Source organism: Mastomys coucha, unplaced genomic scaffold (assembly GCF_008632895.1).
Source record: "Mastomys coucha isolate ucsf_1 unplaced genomic scaffold, UCSF_Mcou_1 pScaffold20, whole genome shotgun sequence".
NCBI lineage: Eukaryota > Metazoa > Chordata > Mammalia > Rodentia > Muridae > Mastomys > Mastomys coucha.
This window is the reverse complement of record NW_022196903.1, coordinates 42,876,691-42,895,601: the sequence shown is the minus strand read 5'-3', so window position 1 is coordinate 42,895,601 and position 18,911 is coordinate 42,876,691. Positions and strand designations below refer to the sequence as shown.

Below are 18,911 nucleotides of genomic sequence, written 5' to 3'. Positions count from 1 at the left end.
TCTCCCTCTCCCTCTCTCCCTGTTCCCCTCTCCCTTTCCCTCTCCTTCTCCTTCTCTGGAAACCCTGTTTTGAGAGCTAAGACTGCTATGCGGTAGCTTTACCCACTTCACTGTCCTGGCACTGTTATGGTTTCCTCATTCCTTCCACATTTCTAGCATGAACTCCACAGCTACTTCCTGCTCCTGGTTCTTCCAGTCTTTAGAACCTCCTATCCAACAGGTGTTCAATCTATAGGACCTTCGAAGCCTTCACACTCTCCTCAACCTCCTTTCCCTGTGGCCATCATTAGTTGCCCCTTCTTATACTCTCTCACTTTCCCTGTATTCACTCTACTTGGCAAAACTGTAATGCCGAGAAATTGACTGTTTGCTCTGCACTTGCACCCAGACAGCTGCCAGTGGCAAACCCATAAACCTACAGCCACTCACCTGCTATTCCTGACCATTTAGCGGGAGCTCCTTATCAGCCAGTAGTCACCAGATCATCTTAGTTCCCTCACTAGCTCAGAGGTTGGCAAAGTATGACTCCTAGGCCAAACCTAGCCCTGTTTATATAGGGCTCACAAAACAAGAATTTCAGTTTAGTATTAAAAGACCTTTAAAAACCTTCTCTCGGGGACTGGAGAGACAGCTCAGTGGTTAACAGCATGTGTTGCTTTTGCAGAGAACCCAGGTTCTATTTCCTGCACCCACGTGGTGTTTCACAACCATCTGTAACAACTCCAGTTCTAAGAGACCTGACACCTTCTGACAACCTCAGGCATCAGGTACACATGTGGTACACATACATATGGGCTGAACATTCACACAGAAGATAAAATAAATCTCTCAGGTGGCAGTGGTGTGTGCCTTTGATCCTACACTCAGAGGCAGGCAGAGTTTGTGAGTTCGAGGCTGGACTGTTCTACACAGCAGTTCCAGAACATCCTAATGGCCCTCAGACTCCTTATTTTTTTTCTAATAATATTTTAAAGATTTATTTATCTTATGTATTGTATGTGAGTATACTGTAGCTGTCTTCAGACACCCCAGAAGAAGAGGGCATTGGATCCCATTAGATGATTGTGAGCCACCATGTGGTTGCTGGGAATTGAACTCAGGACCTCTGGAAGAGCAGTCTTAACTGCCAAGCCATATCTCCAGCCGAGGCCCTCAGACTTCTATTCTGGCTGTTCTGTGTCTGCTGCACTGCAGTCATGCCTGTAGCTCTACTTACCTAGCCACGTTAGTCCAAGGACAGCCTTTCTGCCTGGCCCTAAGCTCTGCCCTCCGCTACCTTCTCAAGGGCAGCAGACCTCCCCTCCTGAGATGGCCTCACCTCTCTAGCCTCCATTCAGGCTCCAGAGAGAGCATGTACTCTCTCAGTAGTCCCTTTAATCTGGGTGCCTCTTCCTCATTATGAGTTTGTCACCATCCATTTTCTGTTATTACTGAATACCACAAACGATCATTTTACCCTACCTGGAGGCTGGAAAGTCCAGGTCAAGGGACCATACCTGCTGAGATCCTTCTTGCTGAACTCAACAAAGGATATTCTGTTTGGGAACAGCAAGTCTTCCTTCCCCTTGTTAAAAAGCCACTCAGGTTATTATGGGGGATCTCATACTCATGACCTCATCTACTCCCGATTGCTTCTAAAGGCTCCGCCTCTAATACCAGTAACAGAGATCAAGAGATTAAATTTCCAACACAGGGATTCCAGGGACACACCCAATCATAGCACTGCTTCTTGAAGTTATGTCTTTGGATATACAGACACCTTCCTCTCCTGGGAGTCCTGCCCTACCTCTGTTGCCCTTCCCTTACTGTTTCCTGTAGCATTGAGACCGTCCCAAAATATTGTGCCCTTAATCCTCACAGTCCCTTTCTCCTTCATAGCAGCTTAGGTCTTAGTGTCTAGGTGTGTGTCCTACCCTTGACTTCTGTCTGAATTTCCCACATCCCGTAGTCATGGCCAGTACATCCAAGACTATCAGGTAACCTCCCTTTGAAACCCGTTCTTCCCTCATTCTCCCTGGCTTCTCCATCTGTCCAGCTATAAGCCAAAAACCCAAGTTCTCTAGTCCTCTATTCACACAGACACACAAACACACACCCCTACCTTCTCTATTCTGTTCCTCCCAGTGAGATATCTAGACTCCTTCCAAACGTCAGCCCCTTGCTGAGATGGTTGCCATCTTTGGTCCTGTCCTTAGCCCCTACAGTCTGTTCGAACCCCTTAAAATATACTTCCTAACTTTACATCTGATCTCCATAGTCCAGCCACCCTCCCATTTCTGTGTCTTTCTTCTCTGGTCCCACTGTCCTCTAAGTTACTTGTTGAGCATTTGGGACTGTTTGTCCCACATCCTTGGCTGCTGCACTTCAGCAAGCCTTTGAATGGGACTTTCCTGAGTCAGCCTGACTTTGCAGCTCTCTTCATTATATACATGTCCTCCCTCCTATTTGTAAATTTCAAAGGATAAAAAAGTATGTGTTGTATTCGTGTGATAGTTCAAGACACAGAACATTTCATAATAGAGTAGGAATTGAGGAAGTAGTATTGAGTGTGCACTTAGTCTTTTAGGATGGTTCTGTGGCACTGTTAACTGCCTTTGTGGACTTGGACTCAGCCCCACTCCTCATGCAGTAAGCTCGCTTGCCCCTCATTGCTCTTGTGCTTTTGAAAGTCAACATAAATGTCATTGTATTTTTAATCTGTATTTCACATTTGTCTACTAATTCGTTAGGGTGTTGCTGCTGTGGGAGACAGACCTGCTATTTTAGTGCAGGCCTTCTTGCCACAGCCTCAGTACTAGGGTTGAAGGTGGGGGAGCCTAGTGCACCTAGTCTAGGCTTTTCAACAGGTGATTGATATTTGAAAAACAACTATATAGCTGGGTGTGACACATACCTGTAATCTCAGCATTTGGAACACAGAAAACTCTTGAGACCAGCTAGGAGTACAATACTGAAATCCTCAAATACGATCAAAGAAAAATCCCTATGTAGTAATATATGCTAGTGTTTTAGAGGCTGAGGCAGATGGAATTGCTGAGTTCAAGGCCACCTAGATGACATAGCAAGTTTCAAGCCAACTGGGACTACATAGTAAGATCAAAACAAATCAACAACAGTAACAGCAAAGAGAAGGGGAAGGGAAAACAACTGTGCTAGTTTATTTTCTAGTAATGTCTGTTTTTTCACTGCCACAAACAGCATGGCAGAGAAATACTGATGTTTCTCTGGGGCAGACCCAAGGTGCCTCCTTCTTTTGGACTCGAGTGTCACCACCTTTGCCAGCACCACTCTTCTCCCAGAGTCAGCAGAGGCTTTTCCTGTCAGCACTGTGAAATGCGTTTCTGATGTCTTTTTCCACTTTTCATAAGAAACATTTGCCAGTGAGTCAGGGAAGAAATGGTATCTCAGTTTAATTTCTATTTCTCCAACAGAATATTGTATCATATATAGAGGAAAAAGTCTGCTCACCTCAGAGCAGACAGAAAGCAGAGAAAGATACTGTCTGAAATATTTTTTCTTGAAAAGATTTTTATTTTATGTATATGATTGTTTTATCTGTATTTATGAAGGTGCATCATGTGTTTGCAGTACCCACAGAGGCTAGAAAAGGGCCCTATGTGTACCCTAGAACTAGAGTTGGCAGATTGTAGAGAGCCACTGTGTGGGTCCTGGGAACTGAACCTGGTCTTCTCCAAAAACAAGTACTCTTGACAGCTGAGCCATCTCTGCAGCCTTTTAAATATAAATACTTTTAAGTTACACTTTAAATTTAAGGATATGTGTATATATGTGTTTGTACACATACATACATGCATGAGGTTAGAGGACAGCTTGTAGGCAGCTGGCACACATTCACCCATCTCACTAGTCCATACTGTATTTTTAAAATACATATTTTAAAGGTTTTACTTTTTAAAATTTTAACTGTTTACCATCTAGAATTAATATTTATATAGACTGCAAAAGAGAATTAAAAATTTTTCCACTGGGCATGGTGGCACACACCTTTAACTCACTGGAAACTGGAGGCATGAAAATCAGAAACTCAGCATCATCCTTGACTACAAAGCAAGATGGAGGGGTGGCTAAAAGCCCCTTCTCGAAAAGCACTTACCACTTATAACTGGAGTAGGAGAGAACCAACTCATGAATGTTTCCCTCTGACCTCTACACATTTGGGCACTGGCACTTAAACACACACATACACAATAATAGCAAACATCTAAAAAACTAACTGGAGACCACTTAAACACAAGACCCTGGCTGAAAACATATTAGTAAATACACCTATCTTGGCAGGTTTGTAATGTCACCTCCAACTTGAACCAGCTTCTGCATATACTTGAGGCTGTTCCCAGGCTCATTGTTCTATTGCTGTTTGTCTCTACCAAGGCCACATGTCTCAGCTGCCTCACAGCCTTAATACCTCATGTATCAAACCTGCCCTTCTTGAGACTTAAACTGTTGTTCACTATTCTTGGATCTTTGCTCTTCAGTGTGCATTTTGGAATCTCTAAGTTTATGATGTAGTCCTGTTGGGAGCATGGATGAATTGCATTCACTTACTTTATAATTTAACTATAGAGAATTGTCATCATTACAACTTCTGAGCTTTTTTTGTCCACAGAAAGATTAATTTATTGACAGTTTCTTAGGTGATTAAGTAAGGATTTTCTTTTAGACTTAAAATTTGTGTTTTATGTAGTTGTAACAGGTATACGTGTGGTATGCTTTAATTTCAGTTCAAGCTTTGAAGAAATGCTACTCTCTTTAGGTGTATGAGTCATCTGTTCAGACACCCTTTGATTTTTTGATCCTTTAAGAAACAAACTCATGAGTAGCCCTTCTGACAGGGCTAGGAATAAAACTCAGGGACTTGTACATTCTTCTTTAAACTGTATAACATTGTTTTTCTGCTCTGGCAATTTAGCTAAGATGTTGTAAAACAGACATCCTTGCTGCTCATACGCTTCTACTAGAGTTTTGCATTGTGATTTTATGAGGTTGGTTGTTTTGTTTTCAGCACTGAAGATGAAACTCAGGGCTCTGTTCATGATGGACTAGCATTCTACTGCTGAGCTGTATGTACTGCAGCCTCCTTTAACACGTATCTATCCACTTTCATCTTGAGACAGCATCTCACTGCACTCAGTCTTGCCTGGCACTTGAAATCCTGCCATGTCTGCAAAGCTGTTACCTGGGTGGAAACTGCTCGAGTTCTTGTCATGCAGGAAAGAATTCAGCACAGGGGCTCAGTTTAAGCAATGATTTTCTTAGCATAGCAAAGTGAAGCAAAGACGTCATGTACTTTATAGAGCTAATCCAGGGGTAGGTATTTGAGAATATCTAGCACTTGTTTTTGTAAGAGGTTATATAAATATTTGAGGTAAGTAGCATATTTGTGGGGAAAGGCAACCTTTTCCCTCCCAAATCAGGGTACACTAGAGCACCTTCTAGGACATTTCTTCCCATGATCTTTTATAAAAACCCACTAAAGAGATCAAAACCACAACATTAATACTATTTTGAGGGCTAGCAAGATGGCTCAGTGAGTAAGAGCACTGACTGCTGTTCAGAAGGTCCTGAGTTCGGATCCCAGCAACCACATGGTGGCTCACAACCACCCGTAATGAGATCTGACGCCCTCTTCTGGTGTATCTGAAGACAGCTACAGTGTACTCATATACATAAAATACTATTTTGAAGCTTGGGTCCTTGGAGGATACAGACCCTTTTATTAGTTCACATATGTGGCAGATTAGGAAAGTCCTCCCTCCCTAACTGCAGTTTCAGAATGTTCACCCACAAAGCAACATTTTTACCGTAGACACCTTGTCAAGATAACAGCTTCCATTTCCTTGGTTACCTCAACATCTGAATCCTGCCTACTGAGTCTCGGGATTACAGGTGTGTGTCACCAAATCTGGCTAGGAATTTTCTTTTAAAGTATTGTTTTGTTTCGTTTTGTTTTGCTTTTTGAGACAGGGTTTCTCTATGTAGCTCTGGCTGTCCTGGAACTCACTCTGTAGACCAGGCTGGCCTCGAACTCAGAAATCTACCTGCCTCTGCTTCCCAAGTGCTGGGATTAAAGGCATGTGCCACCACTGCCCGGCTTAAAGTATCTTCTAAAGGACCAGGCATAGTAAAGCATGCACGCCTTTAATCCCAGCACTTGGAGGCAGAGGCAGGTAGATCTCCGAGCTTGAGGCCAGTCTGATGGTCTAGATTGCAAGGTCCAGGCCAGCCAAGGCAACCCAGTGAGAGCCTGTCTCAAAAACAAAGTATCTTCAGAAGGAGCCAGAGAGCCAGCCAGTTAATACCATTTGCTGCTCTTCCAGAGGATCCAAGTTCTGTTCCCAGCACCCATGTCAGACAGCTCACAGCTATCTGTTAATCCAGCTCCAGGAGACCTGGTGCTTCTAGCCTTTAAGCCTTAGAGTCTAAGGGCACCTATAGTCACTTGTACATACCCACAGACACACGCCATATAAATAATAAAATAAAAAAAATCTTTTTAGGCTGTCCTATTAAATCAGTGATTTATATATAACCTTAATAAAATAGTTTTAATGGCATATCTGTGCATACCTATAATCATGACACTCAGGAGACAGGAAGGAGATCAGAAATTTGAGGATCCATAGTGAGGTCCTGTCTCAAAAAACAAAGGTTGGGTGAGGATGTAACTCAATGATAGAGCTCTTGCCTAGGATGTATCCGGTCCTGGGTGCTGCCTTTGGTACGGTGTGTAGGCATAAATTTTTTCAACCTATTTTAATAAGCATTCAGCCTTTCCTAGCCCACCACCCACCACCCACCAGAGGCAGTGAAAGAGAAAAGTTATTAGGACATGGAGGAAGTAGACCTGTTTAGAAATAGTTCTTTGTGGGCGAGTCTAATCTTCATTTTCAGGATATCAGCAGTTCAGTCCAGTAGCAAACACCAAATATCAATCAGCAGCTACAGCCCGGTCTACTTGCCAGTCACCACACACAAACCAGCAAGGGCAGTTCAATCCTGAAGAAACCACCAGGCTCACCAACCTGCCTGAGGCGAGGCCACTAAAGTGGCAAGCTGCTGCAGGAACCTCATGAGTTGGCGAGTTTCTCTCAATGTCTTTATCACTAATGGAGCTCAACAACACTATGTAAGGCGAACCAATACATGTGTACCATCAGCAAAGGTTAGTGAAGCGGAGCAAACCAATGCTCCCACTCCCACTGTCTGTGGGGTCATGTTTATATTCCTTGATCACAAGTCCTTTCACGTGTTTGCTATATCAGAACATCCTTTTACCTGTGTCTCTTTCAGAGAAACATTCTTTCATGTTCCTACTTTAGCAAGACATACTTTTTTGCGTGTAGTTTTAAAAAATGCTACCACCTTAGCCCTAGAACCACCAGCCCCTCCCAGCATCTTAGCTCTGCATCCTTAGCTCCACATCAGTTGCTGACAGCCCCAACCTGGCCTCTCTCTTTACCCACCTTTATGCTCCAGGAGTTGACCACTCCACCAGCCTACTCCCGAGGCCCTAGAATCCGCTGATAAAGGACAGACAGCTTTATTATTTTAGAACTTGCCGGCTAGGCACAATTACTGGGTGCAGAATCTCTTGCCTAGGAAAGCATGCCCTCATCAATTATTATCAACGTTTCTCCTCCTGTACTAAACTTAGTGGCCTGTATCAGCTAGTCCCGCCCCCCCCCAGGCTCCCCGCCATCCACCTCAGCCTCCTGATTGTAGTGGAGGCTGGAGGCCCTAGCTGTCACCAAGGCCTTACATGACTGCTGCTTTCTTCTCGATCCAAAGCATGGCAAAAAGAAAAAAGAAAAGGAAAGAAAAAATATAACCAACACCCTCTCCTTTGCATCTGCCTTTTCCACCTGACACCCGGAAGTCCTACCTATCCCTTCTGCCCAGCAGCTGGCTCCAGCCTTCTTTACTGACAGATCAAGAACCAATTAGGGAACCAGACCTTAGTATCGGCACCCTGCATCCTCTCACCTGTGTGCCCCAGCAAAACATCAATTGGCATGACCAACTTTCCAAAGAAACCACAAGTTCCCACTTCAGCCATTCACACATGTATACACACATCCTCTTCTGCTTGTTATCTAGCCAAAAGTTTTAGGTGGTTTTTGTACAGTTGTATAGGAAACTACAACACATGTAGTTGACAAGTACCCTAGTGAGAATTCTGGAATTTTGGTTTCTTTAAAAACACAGAATTATAGGAATATGTTTCATTTTAATCCGAAGTGTGGGGATGTGGGGATGCTTCAGACTGTCCACAGCAGCTGACTATGATTTGCCTCATGCTCTCAAAGAGGTATGGTACTGCCAACTGCAGATACTTTCTGCGATTGTGTGACTTTTTTAATTTTGGGGACTCAGAAGAATTCTGGGGAATTCAGAGGGTATATAAATGCTAGGGCGCTAAGAGGTGAGGTTGGTAGTTATTGGTCATCCGGGGGCAGGGGATTGCTTATAGTAGTTTGTTAGTAGTTGTACTCAAAGAAGAAACAAGAAAAAAGAAATTAGATTCAAGGATCTCTCCCCCCCCCTTCTTTCTCTCCTATTGGGGAGGAAAAAGAAGAACCCACAAAGTAGAAAAGATCAGCTACACTGTATCCCATCAACCCAGAAGTTTTTATTGTAGATGGTGTTATTATCAACCATTGAGGGTTGCTTTAGTTCTTTAACAGAGTATGGTTTTCTGGTACTCTGCATCACACATAATGGTAAGAGAATACTCAGAAGCGAGGCTGATGAGGTGTCTGGAGTGAAATCAACACTTGTATGTCAAACATCCAGCATAAGAAATGAGTACCCACAGGGCTGGAGAGATGGCTTAGTGGGTAAGAGCACTGACTGCTCTCCCAAAGGTCCTGAGTTCAAATCCCAGAAACCACATGGTGGCTCACAACCATCCATAATGAGATCTGACTCCCTCTTCTGGTGTGTCTATATAATAAAAAAAAAGAAAGAAAGAAAGAAAGAAAAAGAAATGAGTACCACCAGCACCTTCCAAGTCCCGGCTAGCCCTTCCATCTTGTAAATAAACGGACACCAGAACCTGGGCAGATCCTTCCCTGCCTTCCTTTACATTGTTACTTTCTCTGCTTATTACCAAAAACTATTGCTTGGTTTTACGTGGTTTTCAACTTCTGATTAATAGTGCCATGTTGCAGATTCCCTTCTTGGGCTTGCCTTTCTCATTTGACATCTGTGCTTGAGCCCCCCCGTGTTGATTAAAAACAATAGTTTGTTCATTTTCATGACTTTTCACTCTGTAGTTTTATGACTAACACATTGTATTTATTTCTTTTACTGCTAGGGAGTACTTGCATTTTTTCTAAGTTTTGGGTTATTTGGGGTTAGTTGTGGATTTTGGTTTGGTTTGGTTTGGTTGTTTTGATTTAAAGACATGCTGCTGCAAAAATTCTTAGACATTTGTAAAGATTTCTCTAGTAAAGACCTGGAAGTGACCCAGGACTTGACTTTAACAGGTGATGTCAAAGTGTTGCTGAAGTGGGTTACCAGCAGGACCTAGGACTCCTCTCCTACCTCTTTTGAAAGGTTCTTTTCATTCTAACCATCATGTGGGAGTGAAGTGGTTTTGAAGGTACATGAGATGAAGCATTGCGTGCTCACTGTTTGTGGCCTGTTCTTCTATTTGCCTTTTTATTATTTGTAAGTTCTTTACATGTCTTACTATGAATCTGTGTGTGTGTGTGTGTGTGTGTGTGTGCTGATACCTTCTCTAGTTGTGGGTGGTTCGTGGCTGTTTTGTATGCTGGAGATGGAACTCCAGGGTTGTGTATATAATAGGCAGTGCTCTACTGAAAAGCACAGGTGCTTCTCACTCTACTGCACTTAGGTTCGGGACTCTTTCCCTTTGTGAGTGAAATTCTTTATGTCTTCAATTAAGAAATGTTTCCCAGTCTCCATATCACAGCGTCTGGTATTTCCTACTGAAAGTGTTAAGCTGTGCTTTACATGTTGGAGTTTCTAACCCAGCAGGCTTAGGCTTCGTGCTGAGCATCAGAAGGGGCTGTGCTACTTTCTTACTAGCTAGCATTCTGTGTTTCCTTTACTGTTGGGAAAAACTTCATCTGCCTAGTCAAATGCCATGAAAATGTAAATGGGGTTCTGAAATTGCAAGGTATTGACACTCTTCACTCTCTCACTGGGTCATATTATCCTTGATGATCTGCAGTCTTTGTTCTATAATATCTCTTTGAAGTTTCATAATTCTATGCCCAAAAGGGCCTTACTTTTTACTTAGTTATATTTCCATGTTCTAATTGCTGTGCTCAATGGTATCTTGTTTTAACCGGCAATTTTTGTTTATTGCTGATTTATGGAGACTAGGGGCAGGAAACACCCTTCCCACCAAGCAGGAACTCTGTGAAGGTTCTGTTTTCAATCCAGCCTCTGAATACTAGAATCATAATAAAAATTGTCCTTGTTGCTGGGCAGTGGTGGCGCACGCCTTTAATCCCAGCACTTGGGAGGCAGAGGCAGGCGGATTTCTGAGTTCGAGGCCAGCCTGGTCTACAGAGTGAGTTCCAGGACAGCCAGGGCGTCACAGAGAAACACTGTCTCGAAAAACCAAAAAAAAAAAAAAAGAAAAAGAAAAAAAAGAAAAGGGGCATCCTAATGACAGAGATGATAACAGGAACCCTAGTGATACAGGTATAACAATGGGCACCCTAGTGATAGATGCATGATAGTCTGTGCTCTAGTTATTCATGATTTCAAAGAAACCACTTTGAACTTTCCACATTGAGAATTCGACTAAACAATCGATACAGTTCTGGGTAGCTAGGGGCTTCCTCCGTCCAACAGGAGGGACTACGTTGTACAGAAGGGATTTGTTGTTGGCTTTGGCATCTGTTAAGATGATGCAGCTTCTGTCTGTCTCTGTTAAGAGTGCTAATGCAGTACGCTACATTATTTCCTAAAGTTGAGCCAATCTTGCAGTCTTGGAATAATATCATGATCATTTGTGTACATCATAGATTATGTTGTTTGTTCTAAAACTGTTGAATCTGCCTTTGTTCTTGAGTGAAGACTGTAATCTTCCTTTTGCAGACTCCCTTCTCTTGCTTTTAGTATTAAAGATATAAGCCATTATATGGCCTCTAATACTATTTGCTCAAAGAGTCTCCTTGATGTTGGAATGATCTACTCTGGGTGTTCAGAAGACACCATTGAAGCCATGTGGGTCTCAGACTTTTTTTGTGAAAAGGTTTACACAGCAGATTTATTTTATTTTACTTATAAGATTATTTAGGTATTTTGTTCCCTTTCTGGTTGGTTTTAGAAGCTATAATTTTTCTAGGAATTTATCCATTGCCTCAGACATTGAGATTTAGAATACCCGTCACATTATGCTCCTTAACCTCAGCTGCATCCATGTCCACTTACTCCTTTGGGTTCGTACTCAGGCTAGTTGTAGATGCTCCCTCCCTTCTCCTAGGATTTTACTAGAGTTGAACTGCCTTACTATTCTTTTCAGTAAAATAATCGCTTATTCTTTGCATTATTTTTCCTTATACTCTTATACTAATTCCAGCCTCAAATCTCCCCCCACCCCCAGTTAGTGATTAAACCTAGACTTCACACATGCTAGGCAAGTGCTCTGCAACAGCACTATGTCCCTAGCCTTTTAGTTTGTTTTTTGTTGTTGTTTTTTTTCCCCCTACTTCTTATTTTGAGATAGGGTCTCAGACTGTTGCCTGGGCTGACCTAAACTGTGTGCTGTGGAGATCCCCTCCCACTGCCTGCCAGGAAGCCTAAGCACAGTGTGACTTCCTTCTGTTCTTTAAAGGCTTTTGTTTTGAGGCCAGCCTGGTCTACAGAGTGAGATCCAGGATAGCCACAGCTACACAGTAAAACCCTGTCTATAAATAAATAAAATAAGTAAATAAATACATAAATGCTTTTGTTGTTGGTGTTGCTTCTTTTAGGATACCTTGCATTGCCTGATTAGCCCATTAATCTTCATCCTGTCTTTTCTACTATAAAACTAAGATTTCATGTGTGTGCCACTGTCGCTCCAGCCCACACATTTTGATACTATCATCAACTCTAGCATCCAGATACCATCTTAATTTGCGTTTCAGTTTTCCCTTAAGACCTTGGATACATACATATGTATGTATCTTTTCCACAAACCTACATGGAATTACTGGCTTCTATTTAGCTTTCTGTTATCTTTTTATTTTATGTGTATATATGTTCTCTCTGCATGCATGTGTTTACTACCTGTATGCCTGGTACCTGCAGAAACCAGAAAAGGGTGTTGGATCCCCTGCAACTAGGGTTATAGGTGGTTGTGAGCCACCATGTGGATTCTGAGACTGGAACCTGGCTCTAGATCTTGAGTAACCAGTGCTCTTAAGTGCTGAGCAATCTCTCCACCCCTGGTCATCCTTTCCTAATTTTGCGACTGGAACACTTCTGGAGATACAGGTGAACTGCTCCATCCTTTGGATACCCTTCTATGTCATTTTGGATGCCAATCTTATTCCTGTTTCTCTTGCATTATTCCACTCTTCCTTTGAGGACTATTTATAGTCCCACTACTTCAGACTATTATTTCTTTTAATTAGTTTGAAAGCTATACTTTGCTTGGCAGTGGTGGTGCATGCCTTTAATCCCAGCATTCAGGAGGCAGAGGCAGGTGAATCTCTGTGAGTTACAGGTCAACCTGGTCTACAGAGGGAGTTCCAGGACAACCAGGGCTACACGGAGAAACCTATCTCAAAAGACAAAACAAAACAAAAAATACTTTGTATTTTCCCCAATATTTTAGATGTGAATACTAGGGGGAGTGTCTCTGGTTCTCTCCATGTCTAGCTGCCATTTTCCTCAAACAGACGCTCCAAAGGCCACTGTTAACATGCACTAAGATGACTGCAGCAGCTGTGCTATTAGTCTGTCAAGAACTCTCTGGGTCATTTACCATCCACTCTGATGATTACAAACAGACACATGTGCGCGTGCACACACACACACACACACACACACACACACACACACACACACACTATTGTGGTAGGGGTGGGGGAAGACAGGGCCTGATGTATCCCAGGCTGGTTTCAAAGTTTCTGTGTAGCTAAGGATGATCTTAAACTTCTGACCCATCTACTTCTACCTCTCAAGTGCTAGGATTACCTGGATACGCCACCATACCTATTTTGTGCAGTGCTGGGGATTAGACCAAGGCTCTTTGAGCTAGGTGGGCATTCTACCACTGAAGTACATCCTTAGCTCCTCACTGTATCTGCTAATTGAACTGCTTTCCTTTACCTCTGGACTCTTTTTTTAAACTCGTGTGAATATACAAGAATGGAGGGGATAAGATAGGGTTGAGTTCAGCTGGCATTCCTATATTACATACAAATGAGAGCAGGACTCCAGGGCAACTAGGAGTACCCTTGGTCCATCCCTAACCCTGAACAAGTTGGCATATTCTTCCTTCTCACCAATCTAGGAATCCATGGTTATGGATTCTTGTACTGTTAGACTAAGGGTTGCCCAGAGGGCCCGGGGGGCTCATGTATACTCTCCTTTTCCTAGGCTCTGGAGCACCAGTTCCTGCCCCTGACCTCCTGATGCAAATCAAGCAAGAGGGGGAGCTCCAGCTGCAGGAGCAGCAGGCTCTGGGTGTGGAAGCCTGGGCCGCTGGACAACCAGATATTGGGGAGGAGCCATGGGGCCTCAGCCAGTTGGACTCTGGAGCAGGAGACGTCTCCACAGATGCTACCTCTGGTAAGTGACTGAGGAGGAGAGCAGACTGAGTGTTAGGGACGGGGTAGAGGCTGGAAAAGTACTTAAGAGCATATGAAAAACTGTGAGAGCTCAGAAAATACAGCCTGGGGACTTCACAGATGGCTCAGTAGTTAAGAGTGCTGGCTAGTCTTTCAAGGACACAGGTTCAATTCCTAGCACCCACATGGCAGTTAACAACTGTCAGAAGAGGATCTGATACCCTTTTCTGACCTCTGAGGGTACAACGCATGCATGTGGTGCACAGATATATATGCAAGCAAAACACATATGTATATAAAATAAAAATAAGTCTTTTTAAAAAGAAGAAAATCTGGCTTAACAAATTTTTCAAACCTACCTTGAGGTATAGGCTCAACTCTTATTGGAGAAAGGTGAGCGAGTTTATAACATCTGACTTTCCAGTGCTTCAGAGAAGGAAACAAAAGACACTGGCTTCAGAGAGACCAAGGCACGTGGCCATTCAGAACAGTCCACTGGGAGCTTTCAAGGATTCCCTGCCCTGCTCTCCCTCCCTCCCTCCGTCCTCCCATTCACTATCCTCACATGTCCTTGTCCTTCCCTAACCCACAGGCTGCAATTTCTCTTCCTTACAGGTGTCCACTCCAACTTTTCAACCACCATCCCACCCACTTCCTGGCAAGCAGATCTCCCTCCCCACCACCCCTCTTCAGCATGCTCAGATGGGACACTGAAGCTCAACACAGCAGCATCCACAGAAGGTACAGGAGTGGCAGGACAGGAGAGCGAATGCCTGGATGGGCACTCTGTTCTGACTGGAGAATTGTCCATCCTCTCAGCCAGCATGCACTTACCTTACGGCTCTCTGTGCCTTCTACTCGCTATCTCCTTCAGAACTATCTGATTTGAACAGCCTTTCTTGAGGATACCTATGTTCCTTACAGACAGTTCCTTGTTAAAAAATAAAATAAAAATCCATATTTTTCCTCCCAGCCCTTGCTCCTGGGATGACAACTGTGAGAATAATTATTTATTAATAAATGTCTAGGCCACAAGGTTTGGCTCATTCCCCGGCTAGCTTGGAACTGATTTAACCCATTCAAACTGTTCTATGCTTCCCATGTGGTTAGTTAACTCACCTTAGCTTAATGCATCCAAATCCAGGGCAAATCTCCCTTTATTCTAACCGGAGTTCAGCTGCATGGCTGGTTTACTTCCATATCCTCAGCGTTCAGGCCCGAATATCCCGCCCTGCTCTCTATTTCCCAGAATCCTCTCTTTTCCTGCCAGTGTCCCACCTCCTATTTCCTGCCTCACCTCATTGGCCATAGGCTTTTTTATTGACAGGCGTTGCTTAGAAGAGATTCTCCCTATAGTTCTTCCACGTACAGTTAGCCAGTCTGTTCAAATAAGCTGATTTCTTAGATAGGACTTCCCCATCCCCCCAGGCAACCTGTGGTTTCCAGGTGCAGTTGCAGACAAACAGAGCTAAAGCCACTTCCTAGATGTCAGTACTACAGAAGATAGCAGAAGACAGAGTTGGGAAGAGTAACTGTCACATTCTTGTGTTCATGTTCTTTTATTTGAAGGCCAGTTATCTGTTAACCTCAATAAAAATTTCTGTCATCTTTTACCACCCTCACCACTAAAATATGCTAAAAAACCCAGAGCCCTGTTATCAGGCCTTGGGGTTGAAATTCAATACATTTATATAAAGTCAAACAGTTCTACTTGTTCATTAACATTTGGTCATCAGAATAACTGCAGTTACTGTGTACCAGATGGTATGCCCAGGGACCTCTTCATGTGTTGTCCTGGCTAATCTTGCAGCCCCATGAAGTTGAGCATTCAGAGTGAAGCCATGGCTAAGAATGCGCCTGACAGCTGTACAGAGTCCCAGACACCTCAGAGGGCAGGCCTGTGCTTCTGCCTTATTTTTAGTACATGACGACCACATTCAAAATCTCTTTTTTAGAATAAATTTGTAATTTACTTTAATAACCAAAGAGAGAAAACAGAGTCTGGGGACCAAATTTGAGGGCTACTTTTACTGTGAAGAAGTCAGCGGGCCAGGTGAAACTTTTGGCTGGCCTCACCCAGGACAGGATGCTCATTTTAGTTATGGTATTGAGGTCCCAGTGTGATGCTCCATTGGGCTGAGTAATTGCTGAGTTTCCAGATGAAGGTGTCTGACCCATTTTATCCTTTAAAAATGTCCAGAATGATCTCTGTTCTACTCTCTTTCTCAGCAGATGTAAAAATTGTTATCAAAACAGAAGTCCAGGAAGAGGAGGTGGTAGCCACGCCTGTTCACCCCACTGACCTGGAGGCTCATGGGACTTTGTTTGCACCAGGTCAAGCGACAAGATTCTTTCCCAGCCCTGTCCAGGAAGGAGCCTGGGAAAGTCAAGGCAGTTCCTTCCCCAGCCAGGATCCCGTGCTGGGCCTGCGGGAGCCCACTCGGCCAGAGAGGGACATTGGTGAGCTCAGTCCTGCCATAGCACAGGAGGAGGCTCCTGCCGGAGATTGGCTCTTTGGCGGAGTCAGGTGGGGCTGGAATTTCCGATGTAAACCTCCAGTGGGCCTTAACCCGAGGACGGTGCCCGAGGGGCTCCCCTTCTCATCTCCAGACAATGGAGAGGCCATCTTGGACCCCAGCCAGGCCCCAAGACCCTTCAATGATCCCTGCAAATACCCTGGCCGGACAAAAGGCTTCGGCCACAAACCGGGGCTGAAGAAGCACCCGGCAGCACCACCTGGAGGCCGACCCTTCACCTGTGCTACCTGCGGAAAGAGCTTCCAGCTGCAGGTGAGCCTGAGTGCACACCAGCGCAGCTGCGGACTGTCTGACGGGGCTGGCACGGGGGCAGCTTCCACAGCCACTGGAGGCGGAGGTGGTGGTGGCGGCGGCGGAGGCAGCAGCGGAGGTGGGAGCAGTGCACGGGACAGCAGCGCTCTAAGGTGTGGGGAATGTGGTCGCTGCTTCACACGCCCTGCACACCTTATCCGCCACCGCATGCTACACACTGGTGAGAGGCCCTTCCCCTGCACTGAGTGCGAGAAGCGCTTCACAGAGCGTTCTAAGCTCATCGACCACTACCGAACGCACACAGGAGTGCGGCCATTCACCTGCACGGTGTGTGGGAAGAGCTTCATCCGCAAGGATCACCTCCGAAAGCACCAGCGCAACCACCCAGCTGTGGCCAAGGCGCCCACACACGGTCAGCCACTCCCACCACTGCCGGCTCCTCCTGACCCCTTCAAGAGCCCTGCAGCCAAAGGACCCATGGCCTCCACAGACCTTGTGACTGACTGGACTTGTGGCCTAAGTGTTCTGGGACCCAGTGATGGTGGTGGAGACCTGTGAGGGCCCCAACCCTCCTGTGGCCCCTGCAGGCCACGAGTGTACAGTCCTGAGTGCAGATAGCAGGATGGCCTGAAAGCTCAGAAGCAAAAAGGGAGACTTGGCAAAGAACCAAATTTCCATGTTGCTGAACTGTCACTGGAAAGAAGGACTATCAATGCAGCCTCCATCTTAAAGTAGAATTCCAACTGTGAAACCGAATACCATCATAGGATCTTAAGTAATTTAATTACCCATTTTTTGGTTTTTTCTCTTTAATTCTTGAGGAAAAAGCTGAAAAACGGTAGTAACGACCAGTTAGTTTTTGAAGTGTGGCTTTCAGAGGTGTGTATTCACCATGTCTTACCAGTGTTGGAAAGATGGTCAGTGGGAGAAGCAGGCAAGGGCACTCTGAGCCACGGACCACACAGCCCTATGGGAGGTTAAGTTCCAGGTCTGTCCAGGCATGCTGGGGCTTCCACTCAGCTTCCACTCAGCAGTAAGAACTTATGAGAAGCAGACCTTACCTTCTGAAAAGACCCTTTAAGCCAAGGCCTGACTTTTTCCCGTTTTCAGCCATCTGTGGTACCTGTTCAAGGTGGTAACTTCCACTGTAGTAGTGACTCCTGGGCCTGGCTAAGAAGAATCATATGGAGCTGTAGTGATGTTAGATCTGAAGTCACAGAAAGCCATAGCCACTCATCTTGGGCTGTCATTACCCATAGATGCTTCTGTTGGCTGCCCATTGTGTAGTATGTTCATTTTCAAAATGGTTTCACTGGTTCCACCTCATATCTCATTCCACCATTAACCATGACTTTGGAAAGCAGATAGGCAGTTCTTTTTAGAGAAGAGGAAATAAAGGGCTCAAAGGGGACACAACCTCTCTCCGTGAGTAGTACTGTGTGTTCTAGGAGCTGGCAAGAGCAGCAGCTGATACCAAGTTCTCCTAGGACAATGGTTTAGGCAAGGAAAGGCTTTGAGATCTTGTCCTCTTAAAAGAGGGATTGTGCCACACACATGGATCAGATCATCAAGACAGAGAGGGAGAACTCCTGCATCAGCAGCTCAAGCTGGACAGCCCCTTCCTCCCCCCTACCCCCACCCCCCGTGTGTGTGCTTATACATCACTAGACAGGCAGGAGGTAGTTGGATTGCCAGGTAACTGGGTAAATGGTTCTCAGGCCTGCCTGGAGTTTCTTCACAGTGGAATTAGAGCTAGGTCCAAGTTTCTGTCCTAACAGTGCTGTTCCCACCACACATAGCCATTCCCATTTTGTTAAAGCGACCACTGGTCCTCTTGCCCAAATGGGTAATGACGCCCTGAGGAGGGCAGAGACCATGGTGGCCATTCAGCTACTTCCTGCATACTTTTACTAGAAATAGACTAGTTAAGAAAATTGTTTCTATGTACTGTATATTTTGTACCTGTTTACACTTCTAATATTGATATAACTGATATTTTGAAAAACAAATGAACAGAAAACATCCTGTTAAAATAAAATCTAACCAGCACCAAGGCTGTTTCCTGGGTTCCATTCTTAGACATCATTTTTCCTGCTGCTTCTAAACACCTCCTCCAGGAAGCCATTTCTCAGCCCCCATAGTGCTGGGCCACCTTGAGAACAAGGGGCAGATGATTTCAGGGACCTTTGGCTTCCTAGAGATAAACTGGCTTTTGGAGAGAAAATCAAAACATACTAAACCTCTTTGCCAACAAACTATAAACAAGGTTTATATAATTTAGTTTGAGGTGGTATTCAGGAAGATAGGAAATTCTTAGAGAAAACTATGGAATATCAAGAAA

General features: G+C 44.5%; 1 protein-coding gene across 3 annotated transcripts in view; it reads left to right on the top strand.

Moving 5' to 3' along the window:
- Positions 1-18,623, top strand: part of Znf746 (zinc finger protein 746) — a 24,446-nt gene extending 5,823 nt beyond the window's left edge. For 2 of the 3 annotated variants that reach the window (XM_031381752.1, XM_031381754.1), the window contains exons 5-7: positions 13,591-13,782; positions 14,397-14,522; positions 16,011-18,623. In XM_031381752.1, coding sequence (XP_031237612.1) covers positions 13,591-13,782; positions 14,397-14,522; positions 16,011-17,128 — 1,436 coding nt within the window. In that variant the 3' untranslated portion in view covers positions 17,129-18,623. The remainder of the gene's footprint in view (positions 1-13,590; positions 13,783-14,396; positions 14,523-16,010) is intronic. The other variant, XM_031381753.1, reaches the window with a different exon arrangement.
- The last annotated feature ends 288 nt before the right edge of the window (positions 18,624-18,911 follow it).